Here is a 24,146-nt window from a genome sequence, read left to right as displayed (position 1 = left end):
TTGTCCTGCTGTGTATTAATTAGTATATACATTTTAAATTTTGGTAACACATACCGCTGCTATATTTTAAAAGATTAAGTGCATTGTAACTATAGCTGGAAATGAAAGTAATACTGATCTCCTGAAGTGCGGGCAAAATACTGAGACTGATGCTAAAAGTAAGTCATTCCAATCTGTGACATTTTTAAGGTGTAGGATAAAAGCTTTTAGGATTTCACATGGATTTTAGAGTTCTTAATCTTAGATACTTCTTCAATTATTGGTCGTTCTCAGTTGTTCATCTCTGATTTCACTTTCAGAACCTGTCAAATGTACTACTAATCTGTGTTTGAATGTTAGCTCTCACAGAAAGAAGAACGTGACATCAAATTCTTAATGCTTAGGAATTTTTATCTGCCATGGAGTTCGACCTAGAAAGGCTGTAGTGCTCCAGACAAGAAAACTTTTCTTTTGTCATGTACAAAGGAGTATAATTTCTGATATGTGCAGGAGTAAATTCACTAAGCAAGTCCTCCTACTTGCTGTCTGTCATTTTTGAAATCCACTGTGGCTGAGCCAGTCCTCAAGATGACGCTTGCATTCTACCAGTAATCTCTGATGTGTATCTTGCAACCCACTATCAGTTCAGAACATGAACAGACCTGATCTGGCCACCTCAGAGGAGATTAGTTCTGATATACGGAAAGGAGCTGATTTAAAATAACAAAATTGCACAGCTGAGAGGAACCGGTTTTCCATAGCCTATGATTAATCACCATGTATTTGTTTTTAACAGCTACCATGATCTAACATCATTGTAAAGGTGTCATGAATTCATTATTTTTATTAAAGAAATAGACACAGTTCTTCATGTACCTTACCCAATGCAGTTGCAGCATGTAAATTTACTGCACAAAGAGATGTTTAGTTGGCCTGGTGTATAATAATTTGAAAAAAGGCTTACTGTAAAATTTACGTGTATATTTTTAGGTAGCAGTGCTAAGACAATGTTGTCAACAGAGCAGCTGTCCACATACTGAATCGTTTTTATGCCCTGTGCAGATACCAGAATGGCAGAAACTCCATGTATCTAATGAATTTTGTTGTAGGAGTTCTGGCAGCACAAATACGGAAATAGCAATCTGACATGTCTCGAAGTGCAAAAGATTGTGCATCAAAGGGATTTATTTTTCTATTTAGTAGCTATTTTAGTAGAAAGAGAATATTTACCTATAGTGCAAATCTGAGGTTCTAAGTAATTAATTTCTCCTGTTGTGTGTGAAGTTTGGAAAAAAGTCATAGGAACTGAACAGTTTCAGGTAAATTTTTAATGGTTCCTTTAATCTTATTTAAATTTAAGAACTTAATCATGCAGTGACTTATTACAGCCTGTCATAACTTACAAGTAACCAGAAGTATGTGAAAAGAATTGGGGAGTGAACATTTTCCCATGTCATGCAAAATAATATATTAATTTGGAACTTTTGGTAAACTGTGAGAGCACAGATTTGATTGAGTTACTTTTATATTCTCTAGAACGGCTTTCTTTCTGTAAAGATTATGTACTGACAGCAATTTTATTTAACGGCTTCCTGTTGTCAGCTCACTTCCTTGTTGACTGAACTTAAGGATGGGCAGAAGAACTCTTGTTTCAAGTCCCAGGCTTAGATGGCATTAAGCCTGTTATGCGTACCGGTGCCAAGGCCAGCAGTTTGAATAACATGCTGAATAAGTGTCTCTGTTGGCAAGCACAGCCAGAATTTATCAGATATCAGATCTGTTGATGTCTTCGCAGACATCATTCATTCATCAGCAGCATTCTGACTGGAGCTGTTTTAGTTTATGATTTAGAACATACCTGTCTTTTGTTACTGAGCATGCTGTAAGGAGAATAAATAATGCTAACAAGAGGAGGAACTGGCAGAGTAACAGCTTGTCATCTCACATCAGGATGCAGCGATGTCATGTGGAAATACTGTCCCAGCGAGACTGGGCTATGTTGTCATACCCAAATCCACCACTTTTTAAAGTGCTTAAGGATTGGGATCAAGATAGTTAAATGAAAATTCCCACAAAATAAAGGGACTGTGACAGTGCTGTAAGAAATTTACAATGTAGGTATAAACCAAAAGGCAAACAGCTTCATACAAACGCAGAAGTCTGTACTGAAGTTTTGTTTTGTTTTGTTTTGTTTTTTTAAGCAAGTGATTTCAGTACCACTCATTTAACCATTTTTAAGCTTTTGGAGAAGCATCACAGCAGCAGAGGTTTTAAGGTGGGATTAGCCTAGCAACATTGGAGTGTTTGGGGGAATGTTTGCAGAGGTGCAGGCACTTAGGACACTTTTAAGACATAGTGCAGTAGAAAACAAATGATTTTTGAAAATGTACTGGTGGGAGGTAAAGGTGGCAGCAGGAGCTCTGAGGCTAAGTGGAGAGTGATTGCTAAAATGGGGATGGTGGCCTTCAAAGTGAACACAAAACCTTAGAAATGGAAAGCTTGGAGAAGAGGCAGTGACATTTGAAATGAGAGTTGATGTGGTGAAAGCCGTAAACCAGGTATACAATCTTAGTCTTACTTGGATTGAAGAAAAGAAAATTGGTGCATTTTGAATTTCAGGGCTGACAAGATGTTATTAGTCTGTGATTTTCATCTTGCTTCTGAGGGGGTTCATCCCTACTTTCTCTGTGTGGTTCCGTCACTTGTAAGTGTGCTGCTGTGCATTTCTGTTACATTTATGTCATAAGTCTGCCACACGCTAGGAAAAAGTTGACTCAGATTTGTAGAACTATTTCCATCTAAAGCACTAACATATATAGATAGTTTTTACTGCATTATAAAATGAGTTAAACATGCTGTTGAGCTAATGTCTAATTAGTCCGGTACAGCAATTTGCTTTAAGAAAATGACCTTAAGCCATGCATACATTTTTAAGCATTATGACTGCAATGTCTAGAAGGAATCAAAGATCTCATGTTGTTTTCTTTTTTACCCTGTTATGGAAACCTGTCCTGATTGGGACATTTAGGATGACAATGTGTAGTGGCTAGTAAAATATGAATGAAGAAGGAAGTTGGAAAACTCTGACTATATTCTGAACGCCATTCCTCAAGCAGATCAGCAGCATTCAGAGAGAGCATGTACAATGCCAGTACGCCAAGAACCTGCTGATTTACAGCATACTACTGAAGCCGTGACCAGGAAGTTAGCCCCACAGTAACCCAAGAGGTATGAAAGTATTATGACAGTTTTTCCAAGAACTAGGACGAACAGATGATGGCGAACTCCACAGAAGTAGCCAATTAATTCTTCGGGAAGTATCAGAGCAAGAAAAGAGACAACAATCCTCTTCATTTCCTTCCCATAAAACAGGGTGAATTCTGTATCTTTGCATCTGAGCAGTATGGAAATGTCATAGAATCACAGAGTATCCGGAGCTGGAAGGGAGCCACAAGGATCATCCATTCCAACTGCTGGCTCTCCGCAGGGCCACCCAAAACCCACACCCTATGTCTGAGTGTTGTCCAAATGCTTCTTCAGCTCCAGTAGGCTCGGTGCTGTGACCGTGTCCCTGGGGAGCCTGTCCCAGTGCCCGACCACCTCTGGGTGCAGAACCTTTCCCTAACACCCAGCCTGACCCTCCCCTGTCCCAGCTCCATGCCATTCCCTCGGGTCCTGTTGCTGTCCCCAGAGAGCAGAGCTTAGCTAATGATAATTGATTTTCAGTGTTTTTTTTAAAGTGAATTAATAAATATCAGCTAGTAGTTAATGTTCATTTTTCACTTTGATTTCTGGACTGAATTGAAGATACAGATCTAATACCATTGCTGTCTTCAGGTATTGTGTAGGGAGGGGAGACTGAAAAGGAAAACTCTTAAAGACATCTTCAGAGCTGACCACCATGAGAGCAAACTGTGGAAGTTTTAAACCTGTGTGCTTCTCAGGAATATAAAGCAGCAATTATTAGAGAGATCTTCTTAGCTGGGCCCAGACTCTCTTCTTCAAAGCATCACGTCAACGTGCTGAGCAGTTGAACAGGTCGGAGCCAGGCACTGCCAGATGCATTGGCTGATCACACTGACGCCACTCGGAAAGGGTCAAATACATGTTGTTTGTCCTTTATCCCAGCAGGGATAAAATTGATTCTAATTAATAGACTTGAGAATAGATGAGTACCTTGGCAGACTTTGTAACTAATTTAAATTGTTCGTGCTATTAGTTTAGCCATAAACTATGCATAATTATGAAAGGATGCTGGGGACAGCCACTCTTATGTTGCCACCTTCATAGCTACAATGTACAGTGCTACAGAGCTCACTTATTTTGATTAACGTGGAGATTTCTGTTGTCTAACACTGCCTGTGGAAATGTGTCAGTGCTCACCTTAATGACAATAAAGTGGTGTTTGAAAGCAGAAATGAAGCTCTGCTGAAGTCAGTTATGCCTTACCAATATGACTGTGAGATAAATGTGGCTCTCAGTGTGTAATCAGTGGCAGATGTACCTTTGAGTACACTTAAACAACTTAAAATTATACATATTTGAGGTGTTATAAAAATAATGCCTGGATAGATTCTGGACTGTGATTATTCTGTAGTCTGGCATGTTTCTAGCCACAAGAAATAGTCTACATAAAGGAGGGCTGGTGTTCAGTATGAGCTCGCTGATACATTTCATCCTGTATGTAACTGAAAATTTTAAAATTTTTTCACCTTTTAAAAGAGGTGCAAATGGAGTTCAAGCCTGACTTCTCATTCAGTTAGTTTTCCTTCTCTCAGCCAGCACAGACATCAGTTTGCCCCAGTTGTGTTGATAGGGAGCATTTGTCTTTTAGAGAATTCCTCTTTCCCTCTAAGTCCTGCACTGAATCTGCTAGCGAAGTTTCTCTGAGAGCCAGCTTGGATCAGAAAGTGAAAACTGCAGACACTGACTAAAATCTTATTTCAGTGTTTCTTGAAGCTTCACCTTACAGCAAAGGTCTTCTGTATTGCTAGGCCTAAGAAATCATGAGGTACTAAGAAATCACAATGTACTGCTTGAAGAGGCATGAGGTTTTAAGTAATTGAAATTGTTTGTTCGTTCTATTTGCCCTTTGAATCTCTGGGTACACCCAAGGTACATTTTCGAGATTTTCTTCATATCTTTGGAGTGGACAAGCTTGCACCACTTCAAATGAAAGCAGAAATTCTTAGATAATCATTTAATGCTTGGTACTGGACTCTAAGGAAAACTTCAAATGTTACAAGACTTAAAATAAATTCATGTGAGTGGAAAATGTTGTTGTAAAGACACTGCACAGTACATCTGTCCTTGCCCTTAAAGAAGAAGGGATCAACAATAACAAAAGCGGACAATCAGATATTTTCTGTGTGAAGATTAAATTAGTGTTTGTCCTAGATCTGTCATTTTAATCTGCTTGCTAGTAGTAAACAGAGCCACCTCGTCTCTGTGATCAGCACATGCACTGGGAGAGACTTGGCTGTTGTCGTTCGGAGAGGGAACAGGAAATCCCAAGGTTGACTTTTAGCAGCTTGGATTTACATTGACTGTAAACTCAAATTCCCTGTGTCCTACCTCCTGAAACAAACTTACCAGTGAGGACACAACTCAGCTTACTGCCTTAAAGAGGTCATGCTTCCAAGTAGAATATTAAAGACATCCAGCTGGTACAAATACTTCTTTCCCAAAGCAGTAAGAGACCAGGGCTGGCTCTGACCACGGTGAGCTGTCAGAAGTGATGTAAGAACATTTCCAAGACTCTTGGGACACACGGGAGTCCTGTCTCCCTGGAGTGAGCTGTTTAAGTTGGGTTTTAAGATACGCTGATTGTGCAATGTTTTGGAGTGTTCTTGGTGTTGCTTGGTATTGATTTTAAGCCAGGCACTTTAGAGATTGTCTGGATTGTATTTGTATTTGAATGTGTGCTTTATGGAAGCAAAAGGTTTGCCTCTTTGCAAGCAAAATGCTTGGCCATCGAAGGTGGGTATTTTTTCTTGGGGGGGGGATGAAGTTTGGTTGTTTGTTTTTTGTTTGTTTGTTTGTTTTTTTCCTTCAGGGTTTCCTTTCCCTAGTTGACGTGTAACCATTGCAGATTGCTCTGTTGACACTTCCTGTGCTGTACGGGCATGCATGTGTGCACGCGTGCGTATGTGTGTGTGGGTAAGTCTGCGCGCAGTGATCTGGCACCTTGCGTCTCTTTGCAGCCCGAGTTCAGCAGTGGGTCAGCCAGCTCCTCCTGACATCATTGCACTTGTTTACCACTCACACAGAGGAAGTGCTGTGCTGATGGGTTTGGCCACTGACATTATCTTATTTTAGGCCAGTGTTTTTGCAGAATCAGAAATTTAGAAAAGCATTTTACTTCTGTAAAGCAATTTTAGTTCCTCTTCCTGTCTGAGTTAAGAGGGGGAAACAAAAAATAGGAAATTCTTAGCCACTGAAATTATGTGACAAGAACAGTACATCAGACTGTCATTAAAATTCAGTGCAACTAAATAACCAGATTGCTCGTTATAGGATGAAAAAAATCCATTTCAAAGGGAGTCAGTACAATTAGGATGAATTATTCTGCAATACCTGAAGTGAGAATGGCTTCTTTAGTCACTAAAATCCATAAAAACAGTTAAATCCTTCTGTTTGGTTTTGATGCACAGATTTAGGCCAAGTCTGGTTATTTGTTTCAGGCTTTAGACTTCTAAGTGCAATCTCAGCAGTGACATACCTTCCAGATCTCTCACTGATGTGCGTGGAGGGTGCTGTCAGTCACCACTCCCGCAGATCAGTCCTTTGCGGTCAGTTCATCCAATTATTGTAGTCTTTTTGTGTGCCTCTAAATATTTTGCAGTGCAAGTAAGGATCATCCTACGGGGCACGTGTGTCTGCCCCAAATCGGGCTGGTTTTTAGGGCTAAGTTTCCGACTCTTCATAGAAATAGTTTGCAGATCCCCTGTGCTCTGCAGGCTGTTGGTGGGTAGAAAACCCTTAGGAGCATAGAGGTCTGCTTGTGATTGAGTTGGAACACATTAAGGGGTTATCACACCTCCCTATTACATTATTGCCCCCTTAGTCACCGACCAGGTTAATTTGTGTAGTGTATTTTACTGGAAAGTAAAGCTTATCTCATGTTCTTTGGTAGTTTAATTCATTTTATGTTCACGTTTCAAGTGAATTAACTTTATTCTTTATTTTGCATTGCAGTAGCCTAAAAAACATGCATGTGACAGGCAATCACATCCAAAGGATGGAAACTTCGAGGGAGCAGTAACTTGTTAATATGCTAGAGCTTGATTTGGGATTGCCTGACCAGCCCCTTTAATTTAAATCCTTATCATTGTAGAGAAGTCTGATCAGAGTTGCTTTGATCAGTTCTGGGTAGAAGTAATTATCGTGAATTTTGTTTCTATATTTAGATCCCATTTTATTTAGCTAGAGCTGTGCTGGTTTTCGTATTTTTTATAAGCAGGGTAACTGCTCCTTCATCTTTGCTGTGGATTGAGGGAATTGGTATCGCCAGTGAAAGGTCCCATGAGGCACTGTGCGCCCCTCTGGGGGATGCATGCCCTGGGAGCTTGTAACCTGCTGGTTCCCATCTTCCTGGGCTTAATAGGCTGAGAGAGTTAAATGTATCTTGATAACAGTCAACAGATACAACAGATGAATAGATTTTAGAAATTCTGCCCTGTTGCATAGCAACAGCCACCATTAAAAAATAACATTTTGGAACATACAGAAAAAGATGGGAAACCAGTTAAGCATTTAAATATTGAGCTTTCTCCTAAGCAGTAGCCCATATTTCTTTGAATAATAAATACTTACACTCCTTTTGACAGCTTTTGTATGGTTTTGAAATGGTAGCAACTATGATTTTTTGGAGACAAAGAAAGGAGGCTTATAGGGGAGCTTGTCTGGAGCTGTTCCTAGCATCCTGATTATAAATGGGTTTAATGTAGGTATTTTAATTCCCAGAACTTCTCCTGTAGCCTTATGGGAGAAATTATTTTTTCAGTCAAGCTGCATCATGTTATGCATGTGGATGACCTGGAGCACATTTCAGGACTTTCTGGAGGATAGTTTATAATGACGGTATTAGAAATGTTATTCATCCGTAGGTTTCCATGTCTGTTTTCATGGCAAGCATTCCTTAAGTTTAATAACTTCAAAAACTTCCCCTAGTCTTTCTTTTCAGTGATATTCATACAAGAACTGGGATTTTCTGTCCAATTGTGTCTTCTTCTGGCTTTTAAACATTCATTGTGGCTTTCCTTGTCCGTTGCAGCTTCCAATCCATTTACCATTTTGTCCACTTTATTTTGGGATTCTGCTAACGTGACAGCACAGCACAATACAAAGTCCCCTTGCCTATAAGAGGACCGTAATGACACATCACAGAACTACTTAACAATGTAGAGTGAACATCCGTCCAGTTCATCCAGCAGTGTTCAGATTACTGCCAAAGTTCAGAGCCAGTCCCACGTTAGAAGGCTGATGAAGCTGCCTTTTGAGTGTAGCATCTGACTAACTGTATTTTTTAATAGAGATCGTAATGGAATTTTATATATCCCCCAAATAAGTAAAGAGCTGATGAAATACTCATAATGATTTAGTTTAAAAGCAAAACTGAAGATGCTCTGAATTAAAGCTAACTTTTTTTACTCTTTGAGGTGGTGTTCAAGTGTAACTGCTCCTTTTGTAAGCTACACAGGGGACTGGCCCTGGGAGTCTCTGGGTGCAGTTTCAAAGGTGGTGGTGATGCAGCGGCCAACTTTCTCCGCTAGAAGCTGAAACACTTCAAGATTTGGCACTCCGTTATAGAATAGAAGTCATTTCCCGAACATAAAGGCATACTCTTTAAAAAATGATCCTGTTGGCCCCCAGTTTGTAGCTCTGTAATTCTTGTTTTCCATAAATTTGTGTTGGGTCTTATTTTTTCCAATGTGCCAGTTAAGAGGTAGCAGACCTTTTGGTCGGCTGTTGATTGAACCGGGCAATTTGAGGAATTACTTTCACCCAGTCAAGGTGGTGGAAATAATACTGAATTGGATCCAAGTTCTTAACTGCATGTCCCTTACTTCTAACATTTCCCTGTCCTCTAAAGTTCTGGTTGTTTTTGACTTCACAAAAACACTCTTCCCCTTCAGTGCCAACACAACTTTGTAAATGGTTAACTGTATTACGTGCACATTAAACCTGCCACATGCGAAGAATTCTTTACCCTGAGAGTTATATGCAAGAAGTAAAAATAATAATGCAGAATTTTGGACAGAAAACATGGAAACAGGAGACCGTGGCATTTTTGTCAAGCAGAGTTAGTAATTTCTTTTTTTCCTTTGAAATGCTATTTATTGACTTCCTGTCGCTTCATCCTGTCTGCTGTCCTTGCGGTACAAAAGGGTTTTCTGCACCTGCGTGTTTGCCCTTCCCACAATTTCCTGAGATCTCTGTGGACATTTTTATATGAATCTAGATTATAGGGATGGCATGCCAGGCGACTGGAGGCGGCAGCACGCTTGGTATTTTTACAGGACAGAATCTTATGTTCTGTTGGTAGCTATCTGTAAAGCCTTAGCTCAAATGCATAACTTTCAAAACCTTGTCCCTCTCTGCAGCCCCCAGATGTGCCACTTCTTTCTCCTTTGCAGCCAGAGGATTTTATTGCTGGATATTTCTTTGTGTGCTCTGGTTCCCTGGAGCAGAGGCCGGTTCTAACACATGGTGTGGCAGACATTCACCATTAAAAATCTGTCGTTTTTCCCCCCCAAATGCCTCCATGAACCTTTGCAGGGTGACAGCTTGTGGCCACTTGGTGCTTTTGTTGGAACGTGCACTCCGTTTGACCCTGTCCCAGCGTTAATAGGATTGTAAAGGCTGACTCCTGCGTGACCTCTTCTTGCAAACAACCCTAACCCTTCCCCTTCCTCAACTGCTCTGTACTGCAGAGCTGAGAAGTGTTGCTCCCAAGGCAGTCTGGAGACGCAGTTCATGTTGCAGACGAAAGCAATTGGAAAAACCACTGGAAAAAAGTCAGCATGGGGCCACCTGTCCTTAAATAGTCCTGAGTGTGAGAACAGTAGGCATTTGTTCACTTCTTTAGAAGGAGCTGGTCTTAAATGCCTGTTTGCAGACAATTATGAAAAGTTCTCTTTCCAAGGAAGACCTCTGTTGAATAGGAGACAGGTGTTTACATACTTTTCTGTGACTTTTCAGGTGCTGCTTTGCTTCCTGCAGAGGAAGAAAAAGGGGCAACTGGGGTACAGTTGAAATTGACATTGCTTTAGGGGAATTATGTTAATCCCATTGCGTGCTAAGTCAAAATATAAAGTAATAAGATTCTGACTCTAGAGTAAAGGAACTGGAATTCACTTTTTTAGTCTCCTGAAGTCTCTGTGGACCTGAATTTTATCCTCATTACTGTATGTTACTCCTGGCCTTAACTCAAAGCAGCTTATAATAAAGACTGTGTGTTGTGTTTACCACGGTGGCAGGGTTAAATTTAAATTAAATTACTATAGTCTGATGTTTTTATAACTTGTAAATACCAATCCAGAAATGCTTGTGTGTAAACTAGTTAAACGGGCTTACTCTTTTGAGACCGCCGTGCTTACCTGCAATCTTTCTTATACCAGTCCCTTGCAGCTTTGATATTCACTTTCCGCTGTGGGAATTGAGAAAATTTTGCCAGTGGCCTGCTTTGTTTGCTTATTTTTATACAAGTGTCACTAAGGAGCTGGGTTAAGTATTTTGACCTACTTCAGGCATCAAAAGGTTCTTTTTTTCCTTTCTAAAGCAAAGATTGGCTTTTCCCACTGAATAGCCACACCTTTCACTCTTTCAGTAATCTGTCTTTAGTATGCCTCTCCCATGAAGGACTCCTGAAATAACTTGTCTGACTTTGCCCTGGGGGCAAGAGAGGGGAAGGGGTGGAGGAGAAAACCCTTATGCCATTGACAGGCAGAACACAGGAGCACTTTTGAGGCTGTGGGATTTAGCCTCCTGTGCTCATGATACGCAAAATTCTGCCAGGATTATGGAATACACCGGAATGCATGTCTTCAGAGGACCAACTGTGAGTTAGTACTAACAGGTTTTGCAAATACACAGGGATAAGACTGACATAGTTCAGTGGATTATCTACACTTTGTACTTCCTAAAAGTACACAGAAACTGTCAGTATTGGATGCAGAAAGGCATTCGTTTGAACAAAGGTCTGTGCAATTACAGATACCAAGTCAACAGAGCAACTTCTGTTTCCCTGGACTAGGAAGGAGGTTGAAAGGGAATGAAGTGTGTTGACCTACCCAGTACTTCCTATCTCTGCTGATCTGTGGCAAGGAGCAGTGGTTGATTAGTGCAGGCAGCAGTAACAAGATCAGGCAGGAAGGGCACTTCTGTCTCTCTGCAACACTTTCATCTTTCAGTGCCTGCAAGCTGATACAGACAATTGCTTCATGATTCGTGAAATGCAGAAGCTTTTGGACTGGGGGTTATATCTCCTAATCACTATGCATGTTGGTGTGTTTGAAAAGACCTGCGGTGAACAATTCTGTTCTAAAATACAGTCCAGATAATCCCGAGTGTCAAGAAGCGGCACATGGTCAGTCTCAGAACAGCTTTTGTTATGGGACACCTTCCAGTACTGGTCTAGTTCACTGGAGGTGCAAAGTCTAGCCCAGCGGGTCTGCTGAAGACACTGTGCCAAATTAATTGAAGATGTTAGAGGGCAACATTCCTCTGCTGTTGTTCTTGACTTAGGCTAGCAGTAAGATTGGACCAAACAAGTTAAATAGCCTTGTAAATGAGATAAAATTAACCCTTACCTCATCTCATGCACTAATAAAATACCTGAGACTCTGGGAGCAGATCACACAAGCATATTACGGTTGATAACAGCTTCAGTTGAGACCTATGTATATAAATTAGTGGCCTTATCTGATTCTGTGGCGGTCAAAAGCATAACTCCTGCTGACTTTCTTTATGGTGAAAGGTAAGGATTGAAACCTGTAGCGAGGTTTGGGGGTTTTGGCATGTAGCCAGTGCTGGCCTCTGTTAGAAAGTCTTGCCTTAATCCAGCAGCAGCTGATACCTTCCTTTTGGCTCCCCTCTGACCTCGGGGCATGTCTCATTAGCAGATTAAGCCCAGAGTTAAACGAGTCCTCTGGGAGTGGAGGGTGCAGCGTCTACTGAGCCTGCCACTCTGGCTGAAATGATTTTCCTACAGCCAGATAAGGACTCCTCTGGCTTGCCAGAGGGGAGAAGATAAAGAGATAAGTTTTGTTTTGCAAAATCTGCTCCTGAATAAATCCTGCGAAAATCCACAGTAAACCGCGATGTCACAGCCGCTAGCTACTCTTGGGGTAAATAAGAGGAAGGCGTGTTAAGTTCCTCTGGCACCATAAATCTCTTACTTTGTATTGCCAGTGATGGGAAGACTCCTGCCCTGCTTTGGCTGCCTCTTGCTGGCAGCCTGGCACGGGGGCGATGACTTTCACACTCCACCTGCCGCCCCGACTGCCAGCCGGGATCAGCAGGAGGCTCGCAGCGGGCCTGCCGCAGCAGGGATTAGCCGCCTCGCTGGGCCGTTGCCCTCCCCAATTTTCTGGTCGGTAACATTTTGAAAGGAGAGTGTGTCTGGTGCGGCAGGGAGGGGCAGGCAGGAGAGGGTGATGAGATGAAGGGGGAGAAGAAATGGTGGCTGGATTCTTTCCAGGGCAGAAAGCTATCTGTCCAAGAACTTCTCCGAGGCACAGATTAAATATTCCTCTATCCACCATTAAATTACCGTAAATGGGTGACTGTGCAATGTCCTGACAGGCCGTGTGTAATAAGCAGTGCTGTGTCTCTTCTCCTTTATACCTCTGCATTTTTCTCTCTCCCAGACAGGAACTTCTGTGTCTGTAAGACTCATTCTGTCCAGGACTAAGCCTCCAGTCAGGATACACATACTGCCAACTTGGAATTAAAAAGGAATGGTGGCACAGAGTAGACTCTTAGACCCATGTCCATGTTTTTAAACTGCTTCCTAATAAAATGGACCTTTTCCTTAACTGCAATTTAGACTCCTTACAAATGCAGAACCCTCAAATCCTAAGGAGAGGAGAATAAAGGTAAACTAAAGCTTTCTTGATGTTGGCTGAGCAAAGGATGCAGTGAGTGTAAAGGGAAGCAATGTGCCAACAGCGCAGAGCTGGAGCTTGCAGGCAAGAACAAAACAGTCCCAGCCCCACAACCATTCATCTGTTCAACAGCAAGCAAAACTTTTTGTTCAGGAGCATTGAAAACATGAGTGATCCGACTCGTAAGCTGTTTGGTTGAGTGGCATAGTGAGAATAGCTAATAATATAACAAATAACACAACTTTACGAGTGCCAAACAGCAAATTGTCAAATTGCAGATCCTGCAGAAGGAGGTGAATTCAGGAGACCAGAGGGCTTAGTTCTAAGTTTGTAGAAAATCTCCTCAGGAGGCAACAGGACCTAAAGGAGGGCTAAGGAACAGTGGTAAAACTGTGGCAAGCAAGAAAACAAGACAGAAATATTGCCTGCATAGAAACCCAAGCCAAAGCTCTCTGTAAAGGTGGAGTTGGGGAATGAAAGAAAACCCCAACTGTGAGGCTAATGCAGCCACTGGAAGTCTTGTCTCTCTATAAGGCCTGAAATCCTAGCAGACCAAAGTGAAGCCTGTGCCAGTTTAATTTGTAAGAATTAGATGTAAGGAAGGAATTGAACATCTCATATGATCTTGTAGGAGCATTCAAGCTTGAATTTGGACCGAAAGCATGTTGTATTGAGTTTGGAGTTTTATATGCCTGTAAAAAGTAGCAGAAATGACGGCAGGAAACCTCACTTCCCACTGTGTCGTTAGGGAACTTTCACCTCTCCCGAAAGAATGGTCTTTTATTTACTGTTTGTCTCTTACGCAGGCTGAAGCCTTCACCTGAGTGTGAACAGTATCAAGGACATGAAAACTTCCCATGGAAAAAAATCAGTACTGAAGTTAATGCTGTCAGCAGGATAACCAGCAAATTGTCTTCCCCAGATGGCCCAAATTTTAATGGGGTCACCTTGCAAGAGTTGCCTGTAGGATATTAGAGGTCCCCAAGTAACTGTTGGGGCATAAAAAGTGTTATGTCCAAGAGTTGCATCACAGACAGATGTTCCTTTGACAGGTCATCCTTTGCTTAACTGTTCTTCCATGTATGTTTCCTGACATTCAATGCATCAGTGGCAGCTCTGGGGAATAGGGGCTGTGTGGATGTTTGAAACAGATGAAAGTGAAGAGCGAAGGACCTACTTTTTATTTTGCAATAGCAGAGGGAAAGCCTGGAGTGCTGGGTATGTGAGGTCCATTTCTTGCCTTATTTACTCCCCTTGTCTGATACCTTGTTACTCCCCTCTCTTCTTCCTGCTCTACCTTCCATCACTCTTCAGCTTGGCAGATTTTGCTGCACTTAACTGATCCAATTCTGCTGAGAGGCTGAAGTCCACACTGATACAAAGGCTGCACATCAAACTTGATGCTTATGTTGACAGTTTGTAGTGTTTCTCCTCCCCTTTCCACAGAGATGTAGGTTGTGAAAGAGAGCAAGTGACTGTGTGCAGTTACAGTTACAGTTGAACAGTATTTTGTAAATATTTCCTGAAAGCTTGTGAAATTTCTCACAGGTTCTTGATTTCCCTTGAAGTCTGCAGAGTAGGCATACAAAATATCACCTAGTCTAGCTCTGAGCGCAGGAGCATGTAAACGGTCTTCAGTTTTACAAGCTTTGTGTAGATGCCAAAGCCCGATGGCCAGTGGTGTTATGTTGAGGCTTTCGAAGACAGGCCAGTACACAAGCCAAATTTTTAGCTATATGCTTTCTTACAGCTTTTTAGTCTGGACACAGCTTTTCCCTTGAAAATGAGATCATCTGAGTTAAGGTTTCCCATGAAATGGCTCTGACATAATTATACTCTCTCTGACATTTCTGGTGAACCAACTCGCTAGTTCGTTGGTGTGTTTAGAGATGCACCAATGATTTACAAATGGGGTTTGTTGTAAATTTAACTCACTTAGGAAATGGAATGAGGCTTTAGCTTTGCTAAAGGTTTTTGGGTTTCAGCCTTGCTTAGTTGTACTGGAAGAGCTCTTTGACCCTGCCAGAGATTAGTTTTAGTACCAGTTATGAGATAGGCTTAACTAGTCCTTAAAAATAAGCGTTAAAGCTTTCTACAAGGCATTCATTGTGGGAAGGGAACACCGCAGGTCCTAATTTTTTATGCTTATTCTGCTGATATTAAGTTAATTGTAGGGATTTGGTTATAAGCAGTGATGTAATTTAGACTTTTTTTCCACTGTTCTTTCAACTTTTGGAAAACTTAAAGATTATTAAATTTTTAAAGTTTTAAGTGTACTTCTTTTTAACCATAAAAATCAATATAACAGATTCATACTCAGTACCCAGTGATATAGGAAATGACTATAGTCCTGGATCACAGGTGATAAGGCCACTGCCTGGAAATAACACCATTCCGAGAGCAACAAAACTGTTTCCATTTTCAAGGTCCATTTTCCCAGTTCCCTGATCAGAGTAAACTTGCATTTGATTATGTGAATGTCCTCAATTATAGTACCAAATAGTATTTTTGCATTATGAATGCAACCTACTGTGAAAAAAATTGCATTGTCCTAAATTGCAGTTGTGAGCAGTAGCCATCTTTTGTTCTTTCTCTTTTGGATCCTGCTGTTTGAATCACAGAGCAGTCAGATTATTCTGGTAACAGACTTCATTCGGTAGTTTATTTTTTGCAGAATGACAAGTGACCAACCATTCATAATGTGATGAATACTGAGAAGGCTGTAGTTTGAAGAGCAAAAAGGATAGATTGATTCATATATAGGCGTCTTAGGGAATAGAGACAGAATTATATTCTTTTTCAGCTTTAAAAGAAATAGAAAACGTTACATGCACTAGGAAAAAATAACTTGGTTAAATCTGTTTAGCTGTAGATTAATAGTTTAAAGATAGTGGGGGAAACACCATTTTATACTTGAGACTAACCTTGTTGTCTCACTTGGAAAAATCATACTGGGTAAAACCCTACAGTGACAGTTAATGAACCTGGTAACATTTCAGGTTGTTTCTATTTCTGACTTCTGTGGTAGTGCAGAAACACAGATAGGGTTGCATTCGTTATGTCTTCCTTATACACCGAATCCATGCTATACAATTTGAATGTCTTGTTTCCTTGGATATCCAGTATTGTTCTTTGTACAGGAACTATTGTATCAGTTTTACAGTGTTTGGGAGTAGCAAATGAAATCTTACATGCATTAGTTGCAAAATAAATGAATGCTTGAAATCTCTCATTTAAATATTTGGATTAGCATGAACCTCTTGTTTAAAATGCAGCTAGGACACCAGCCTGCAAACAGTCAGCATTGCAAATTGTTACCTGTCATATGCTGAAAAAAGAATGTTTTACTGCAGAGCAGATGCTATCTCCATGTGTAGAACCAGAAATAAGTAACATACCAGATATACAGGAAGGTCAGTTATTTTAGCATTAAAAGTTATCTTTCTGTGTGTGAGTGTGTCTAGCAAAAACAGGGATAGATACGAAATTTCATGACGGAGAAAATCTGCCAAGTGTTTTGTATATTTGTTGTGTTAGGCTAAAGATCTGATTTTTTGTTGTAGCTATTGTGTTGCTTGTAAACAACCTGTAAACAGAGTATCAACAGTGGGATCCATCTACCACCACCATACTGAAGTCCTACCTCCATGTAATACAAAGTCATTGTTAGTCTTAAATGAAACAATGCAACAGGGACTGGCAGTGAAAACACATCAAAGATGTTCATCTAACTGTTGAAGTTAGAAGCATGTTTTAATTATTTCAAATTTGAAGCAGTTTGGCTCTAACAAAAGTTTCTTGCTGCAGATCATCCTGTGGGGTCGAACTGAGAAATGCCTGAAGGAGACCACAGAGGAAATCAGGATGATGGGGACAGAATGCCATTATTTCATTTGTGATGTAGGAAACCGAGAGGAGGTCTATCGGCAAGCCAAAGCTGTGCGGGAGAAGGTTAGTGTGTGTGGAAACAGTGCGTGCAGGCAGAAATTAGCAATTCTTTGATGAGGAAAAACGCTGTCTTTGGAAAAAAGGTAGCCCTCCAGATTATATTGTACAAAGTCCAGCTATCTGTTTTAAGTGATTCAGAAGATTTACACGGCCTGCAGGCAAAAACGCCAAAAGCTATGAAAATAAGGGAGTATTCAGATATAATAGTAACTGCTGATCTGTGAGGAGAGATATTAGTTATAACAAGTCGTGTGCTTTTTTGCAGGTGGGCGATATCACTATCCTAGTGAACAATGCTGCTGTGGTCCATGGTAAAAGCCTGATGGACAGTGATGACGATGCACTGCTCAAATCACAACATATAAACACCCTAGGACAGTTCTGGGTAAGATAAGCTCTCGTATCTCATGTATTCAGACTTGGGAATGAGAGTGACAGATAACAGCCAGTAAACACGTGGCTGCTACAAGGTCTTTCTAAATGATGCTTGGTAAAATCAGTTTGACATGGAAGCAGGAAACACAGTATGAGGGGCAAAGGCCAGAGGAAAGAAGTCTAAAAAAGATTTAGTTTGACAGGTTCTCTCAAATGGATTTCAGCTACTTCTAAAATACCACATTAAAAGCTGCCAGTAGCATAGCATTCAAAGCCCTTGTATCCCCGTTCTGTGATTTCCAGCAAAATATCTGATGTCTTTTGAGAAATCCTGAGGTCATAGATGAGAGTTGTCTATACAGTGATGTGTATGGAGCATGAGAGGAGCATGAGACTGCCTTGCTTTGGGAAGGAAACTCATTCCATTCAGAATTAGATAATAGTAATAAAAAAAATAGCTTCTTGTGATTTCATCACTTCACTGAAGACTTTACTCTACAACATGTTTTTAAAATACGAAGCATTCTGTGTGTGGCCTTTATCTGTGGGCACTGCTTACATCTGCTCTAGAAAAGATTCCATTTTTTTCTACGCAAACTTTGCCTGTTTAAAAGCTTGCAGAGAATGCAAGGCAACAAGGCCCTCTCCCACTCCTTTCCTGACTTAAAAGACAGTGCAGTTTAACTTGTCTCTTTGTCACCTTATTTTTTCAGTAACTAAGTAACTATTGTTTTTGTTGTATCTCTGCTGTGCAAACCTTTTTTTTTTTTTTTTTTTTTTTTTTTTTTTCCCCTGTGTTGTTCTTCAGACCACCAAAGCATTCCTGCCAAGGATGCTGGAGTTGCAGAATGGACACATTGTTTGCTTGAACTCTGTCCTAGCCTTGTCAGCCATCCCTGGTGCCATTGACTATTGCACCTCCAAAGCCTCGTCCTTTGCCTTTATGGAGAGCCTGACCTTGGGGCTGCTAGACTGTCCTGGAGTGAATGCCACAACAGTCCTGCCCTTCCACACGAGCACAGAGATGTTTCAGGGCATGAGAATCAGGTCAGTCCAGGGGAACTAGAATAAAGCATCTCATTTTAAATGAATCATCAGAATACACTCCTAATTAATGCTTCATTTAGTTAAGAGAATTTGATGTCTCATTTGGCTGCCTGGGAACAGAGGGTCACTCTAGGCCACCTGGGACTCATCAGACTGGTTCCCTCAGTTTGCTGGCATATTCGTACAGCCTGCCTGTACCGTGTGAGACATTTGCTTCTACCGAGAAATCTGAAAGCTATTTTTCTCTGGATGTATTTGGGCCATTTGCAGCCACTAGAGAGGGAGGGTAGGCAATCTGAAAATTGAGGTCATTCAAAAAGGAGCAGTCTACAAATTACTTGAGAATTAACAGTACAAATTCCTTCTTTATCCACTGAAATACTCAATTCTTTCCCACTAAAGGGAATGAGATCCATTTACTGAAGTAAGGCTGTCACTACCTCCTTTTTACCTCTATCTAAGAGACCAAGCTAAATTAAAAAAAAAAAAAAAAAAAGGCAGACCAAATTAATCTTTTACAATCGGCAAAATAACCTGTTAGTTTGAGCTCTCTTAGTCAAGGAAATATGCAGTGTCAAGCCACTGTAGGAGCCAGGAAAAGCCTTGTGTTTGGTACTAAAAGCAAGGAGGGAGAATACTCGTCTTTCACCTGTCAAGAATTTGAACCAAGCTAAGCGCGGCAGAGAGGAAGAACACCAACACTGAAGAGACAGCATTTGGCATTGGTTTGCAGACAATTTAAGAAAGTCCCTGAGTCAAGGTCCTGAATACTCTCTGCCACTTCATCCTAAAGGCACCAACATGCACATTCCGTAACTATTTAGCTAACTTAGTAGTAGTACAGGTTGGAACAGGACTTCATACACTTCTCTGCTACTTCCAGCCTGCTTTGGGGGATGTCTGAACGCCAGTAGCCAATGAAAACTCAGTGAATAACAGGACTTGGACAGTGATATCTTAAAGAAGGAGTTTGGTTAACAAATAATTATTTTATTTTTTACTTTATTTATTCAGGTTCCCTAATCTTTTTCCTCCTCTCAAGCCAGAGACTGTGGCTAGGAGGACAGTAGAAGCCGTGCAGATGAATCAAGCCTTCCTGCTCCTTCCATGGACGATGCATGTTCTTGTCATCCTAAAAAGGTAAGTATTTCTCTTGCCCACCAATAGCCTTGCTAGTTAGGCAAGATTGACTTACAATCCTTGCTGTCCACCAAGGCAAACCTCAGTTTGACTGTTACCTGATGATCAGGATCAGACCAATTCATCCCTTCCCAGGAGAGTCATAGAAGCAAAAGAGGGAAAACTTTTTGAGGTTCTTATGGCAGATTTTCTTGCTGTACCTGTTTCATAAAGTACCCCCTTTATGAAATGAGTTTCACTCCCAAAATTCTGTTTCCTGAGTTTGGAACTGATATCTGAGAAATTTCTTAACAACTAACATATGCATTAAGTTGATTTTGATTTAGTAAGCCACTCTTTGGACTCTGTGCTTTGTATTGTAAAGGATTTCTGTACAATAAAGTATGTATATCACAATTGTATTTAGAGAACGTTGGTAAAGCCGTGAAACTGTCAAAAACATTTTTCTATATGATTAGGAAAGGAATTTTAAATTGCCTAAGGAAAGAAAGTCATAACTTCATATCCCGATACAACTGAATACAAAAGACATTTAAAAACGTGCTTCCGTGCAAGTTTGCACCGAAGTCTTTGCAAAACCTGTTTTGGTCAGGAACTGAAACAAGACATTGAGATTTCTGTCAAAAATAATTACAATACTGCATGCTGAACAAGAAAGACACATATACATATTTACACCTCCTCTTTTTGGAATAGACTAAAAGGTTTGTCTGGTCTGCTTATTTTCTTTCTGTTTCTCCTGCAGCATTCTCCCTCAGGCAGCACTTGAAGAAATCCACAAGTTTTCTGGAAGCTACACCTGCATGAACACTTTTAAAGGCCGAACATAGACTTGGTGGTGGAAGGACTATTCTTCAGCAAAACCAACACAAGCATGAAAATCCTGACAAGACTGTGAATCAGCAGTCTTGGCTTTTAGCCTGTTCATGTGACTTGCGCTGCTTTGAGGCAACACATTTCTTGCAGGTCATATCCATAGTAACATGACCTTTGCACAGGATTGAATGACTAGACTATGGACCCTTGGAAAGAAAAAAACAAAAGCGTGAAATGTTTATATGATGTTTAATTCTTTAGAGTTCAATTGTTAAATCTACTCATAGGTTTAAGATGTAATTTTTGTTTTTAAAGTGTCTGTAAGCTGTCTCAGCTGAGAGGCAGCACATCACACCCCAGACTTTACACATTCTCTTCAGAGGAACTGCAATTGCAAATTGATTATGATTTCACTTCAGCTTTTTGAATGGGAAACTTAAAAAATAGTTTGAAGAACTACAAGTTATGGACATTTAATGGAAGCTTCCTTCCCTTCCTTCACTTGACGTTGATGAAGCTGCTCCCAGCTCATGTCAAGGAAGGAGCAAGCTGTGGAGCAAACTGCTGTTTTCTTTGTTAAAGGCCACCCAGATCTCCTCTCAGAAGGACTGTTCTGTGTCCAGGAAACCTGTCTTACTGCACCTGTGAGGGCTGGAGGGGGATGCTCAGTCAGGAGAGCATACAGTTTGAATAGTGGAAGATTCCATCAGTGAGCTCATATATGAAATTTAATTGTCTTTCTGAATATTTTTGTTCATTTATGATGAAAATATATATATATTTTAGCATTAATCCCAGATTGCCACGCATGTAGGCAGCATCAGATTGGGGATGAACTCAATCTAGAACTACAGCTAGAGCCTGCTTGTACGAACACACATTCACTGACAATCCATAGAGAGTAAAATCCATTGTATCAATCTGCACAATGAAATAAGTGGAATAATTCTCTGAAAATAGAAGAGACAGTACTGTAGTGCTCATGAAATGTGAAGTTTGGAAGCACAGTTAGCAAAGATCTGATTAAATGCACGTTGAATTCAACTGGGAATATACCCATTGTTTTTAGGGACATTGAATCGGGCACTGATCAGTCAAAAGTGATAATCAGCCAAAAGTGATAACTATTGCTTGGACTGAAATGCCAGAAGCAGCTAGACATTATTTATTTTTGTAATGATATACTCTCTTTGACAGCCCAGTAAGAGCAACACTGCATTCCTGTGCCAGATGCAGCGTGCAACACTAGGCACAGTAATGTAATCGAAACAAATCGGAACACCACTAAGAGGCATTAATGTAATTGCAATACAGGAACATAGCAAGCGGGACTGGAGAACACCTGAATGAAGCGTCTGAAGGAAAGCCCCATGGTTAAAGTACAGGAGTAAAGTTAGCACTCCTGGCTTGAATTTTGGCCTTATTTCAGATGTCCTGTGTGACCCCGGGCAAGATGATAATCTCAAGGTGCACCTTGACCTGCAAAACAGATATTTCTAGTGTTCCCCTACCTCAAAAGTTATGTCTTACTACCTTAATGTTTGTCAAATGCTCAACAAATTCAAATGGAACACGCTATAGAAAGGTTTTATGCAAAAATTTAAAAAAGGAAAAAAAAAGGAAAAAAAAAATACCTCAAAGGTTGCAATCTATAATTTCTTACAGAGATCTGAGTTCCAGCAGAAAAGCTGTGAGCTGTATTCGAGATGTTTCTTTGGCTCTGCCCTGTAGAATGGAGATCAACTACTTAGAAGCAATGATGTGAATGTTCAAATCTGAAGGCCTGATCCTTACTGCAAATCAGTAGATGTATCTCTTCTTAAGCAGTTCAAGAGGAACATATTGCAAAAAATGTCATTGATGCAAGCCCCTTTGCCTGCACGGGTACTTTGAGGAGTTCTCTCTAGGTCAGTGCTTTCCTTCTGAGTGCAGAACATACAAGCTGTAGCACTGTGCCAGCTTTGACACGGTTTCTTACAATGGAGTTTTGTTTTGAATTCCTAGATGTCTGAGGCTGTCTGGAGAGGATGAAACTTTGATCTCTGATTTTGATGCCCACTCTAATAGATGCTTTCAGCTTCATTTTTTGTCAATTTTTGAGAGGAAACCTAATTCATTGAAAACACAGCTGCAATGAGGGGAGAACTCTTCCAGGATCTGCCAGGAATACGAAGGTACTACACTTAACCAAGAGACCCATGGGAAAGGAAAGGATGATTCCTCACCTTAGGCACTGTCATCCTTTCTATTTTCTCATTGACCACAGTCAGGAATGCCAGGCTTGTAGATGTGACAGCAAACAGAACTGGTGAAACAGGACACCTCACAGTGTCCTCCTTAAATCAAACCTTTATGTTGAGACTCTATTCATTAATGACATCCTAATGCAAAAGTGAGGTTAAAAAGTAGTGCACACATTGAAGTGCATTCTCCACTCATCTCCAAATCCTGTCCCTTACATGAATCTGCTCTTTCTCTGCACTGCATAAAAGATGTTCCCTATCTTCAGAGCTTGTCTTACATACTAAGTGCTGTTGATTTCTTTCTAATGAATATAAACAAGTCAGAATGTAGCAGAGACTCATCGTCTCACTCCTCTCATACACACACACATGCACACTTCCCTCTCTCTTTCCCTCAGGGTCTCTGAGCGGACAGCAGGTCAAATAGCAGTCACAGTGGGGGAGAGGTATGCAGCAAACAGAAAATAATGAGGAAAACATTGACTTTGCTTTTCAGATAGTAAGGAAGAGTTGGGTAAGAGAGTTTCTTCACTTGTGAATGTTGCAAGGTAGAATGCTCTACATACAGTGAGATACTTGCAAGTCTGGATGAATACATATGAAGAGGGGGTTTTTTGTTTTTTAAAAGAAAGCCTCTGGAATGCCTGCTGAGGTCTGCTGTCCCTTTGCACATAAGGTTGGTATTGGGTAATTTTGAAGTGCTACAAATGTGGACAAGCTTTGTAGAAGCCTAAGGCCTTCTCAAAGGCATTTCCGCCCTTTGACTTATTTTAATTCTGGTTTTCCCTGCTCTCTCCACTGCCTCCTGCTTTCCACTCCACTAAATTTTTTTTTTCCTTCTGTATTCCTGTGTCATTACTGCACTTTTCAGTGCCACCATCTTGAAGCCAGATGTCATACAAAGGGTCTGGACTAAATCTAAATCAGGGTATGTATTTATTATGCAGCTGGAGGAATCAAGGTGAAGCTGTAGGAGCAGGTCACAGAGGTTTCGTATGAAATTAGGTAAGTTCTTCAGGTTTTACTTGCTCCAATCTATGAATTAAAAGGCCCTTACTGTAGTTTATATACAGGAGATTGCTGCTGTTTTAAAATTGGAATGATGATAAAGAAATGGTAGTCATTGTGGGACATGCATTGTCCTGACATAAAAAGACCCCTTATTTAAATGAAAAGACCCTGTATTTAAATGACCCTCTATTTAAATTTTAAATATTTTCAGTTCCAGGTGGTTTCAAAATCTGGTATTTGTACCAAGGAATTTTCATAATTAGCAAGAGGTAGGGGGAGAGAGGGAAAGGCTGGAAGGAGTCATTTGTAAGTAAATCTGATTTTTATTGATTTTGTATTTATATTTTTTTTTAATTAAAAAAAATAATCTCATGCCTTCATGCAACCTTGGTAAACTTTAAAAAGATCCTTCCTGCTGTATGGTATTTTTAGGAGGATGAAGAAAAAAGGAGTGAGCCCTGAAAGTGGGAACTAAACC

The 24,146-nt window shown here is 40.6% G+C and overlaps 1 protein-coding gene across 3 annotated transcripts in view; it reads left to right on the top strand.

The window, feature by feature from the left end:
- The window catches only part of DHRS3 (dehydrogenase/reductase 3), a 29,509-nt gene extending 5,699 nt beyond the window's left edge, over nt 1-23,810 (top strand). For 2 of the 3 annotated variants that reach the window (XM_035557749.2, XM_035557747.2), the window contains exons 2-6: nt 16,896-17,039; nt 17,302-17,421; nt 18,220-18,458; nt 19,473-19,598; nt 20,344-23,810. In XM_035557749.2, coding sequence (XP_035413642.1) covers nt 16,953-17,039; nt 17,302-17,421; nt 18,220-18,458; nt 19,473-19,598; nt 20,344-20,428 — 657 coding nt within the window. In that variant the 5' untranslated portion in view covers nt 16,896-16,952 and the 3' untranslated portion in view covers nt 20,429-23,810. Of the gene's footprint in view, nt 1-14,144; nt 14,307-16,895; nt 17,040-17,301; nt 17,422-18,219; nt 18,459-19,472; nt 19,599-20,343 lie in introns of those variants that run through there. The other variant, XM_035557748.2, reaches the window with a different exon arrangement.
- Nucleotides 23,811-24,146: the final 336 nt, after the last annotated feature.

This window comes from Cygnus atratus, chromosome 21 (assembly GCF_013377495.2).
Source record: "Cygnus atratus isolate AKBS03 ecotype Queensland, Australia chromosome 21, CAtr_DNAZoo_HiC_assembly, whole genome shotgun sequence".
NCBI lineage: Eukaryota > Metazoa > Chordata > Aves > Anseriformes > Anatidae > Cygnus > Cygnus atratus.
This window is presented reverse-complemented; position numbering and strand designations above follow the sequence as displayed.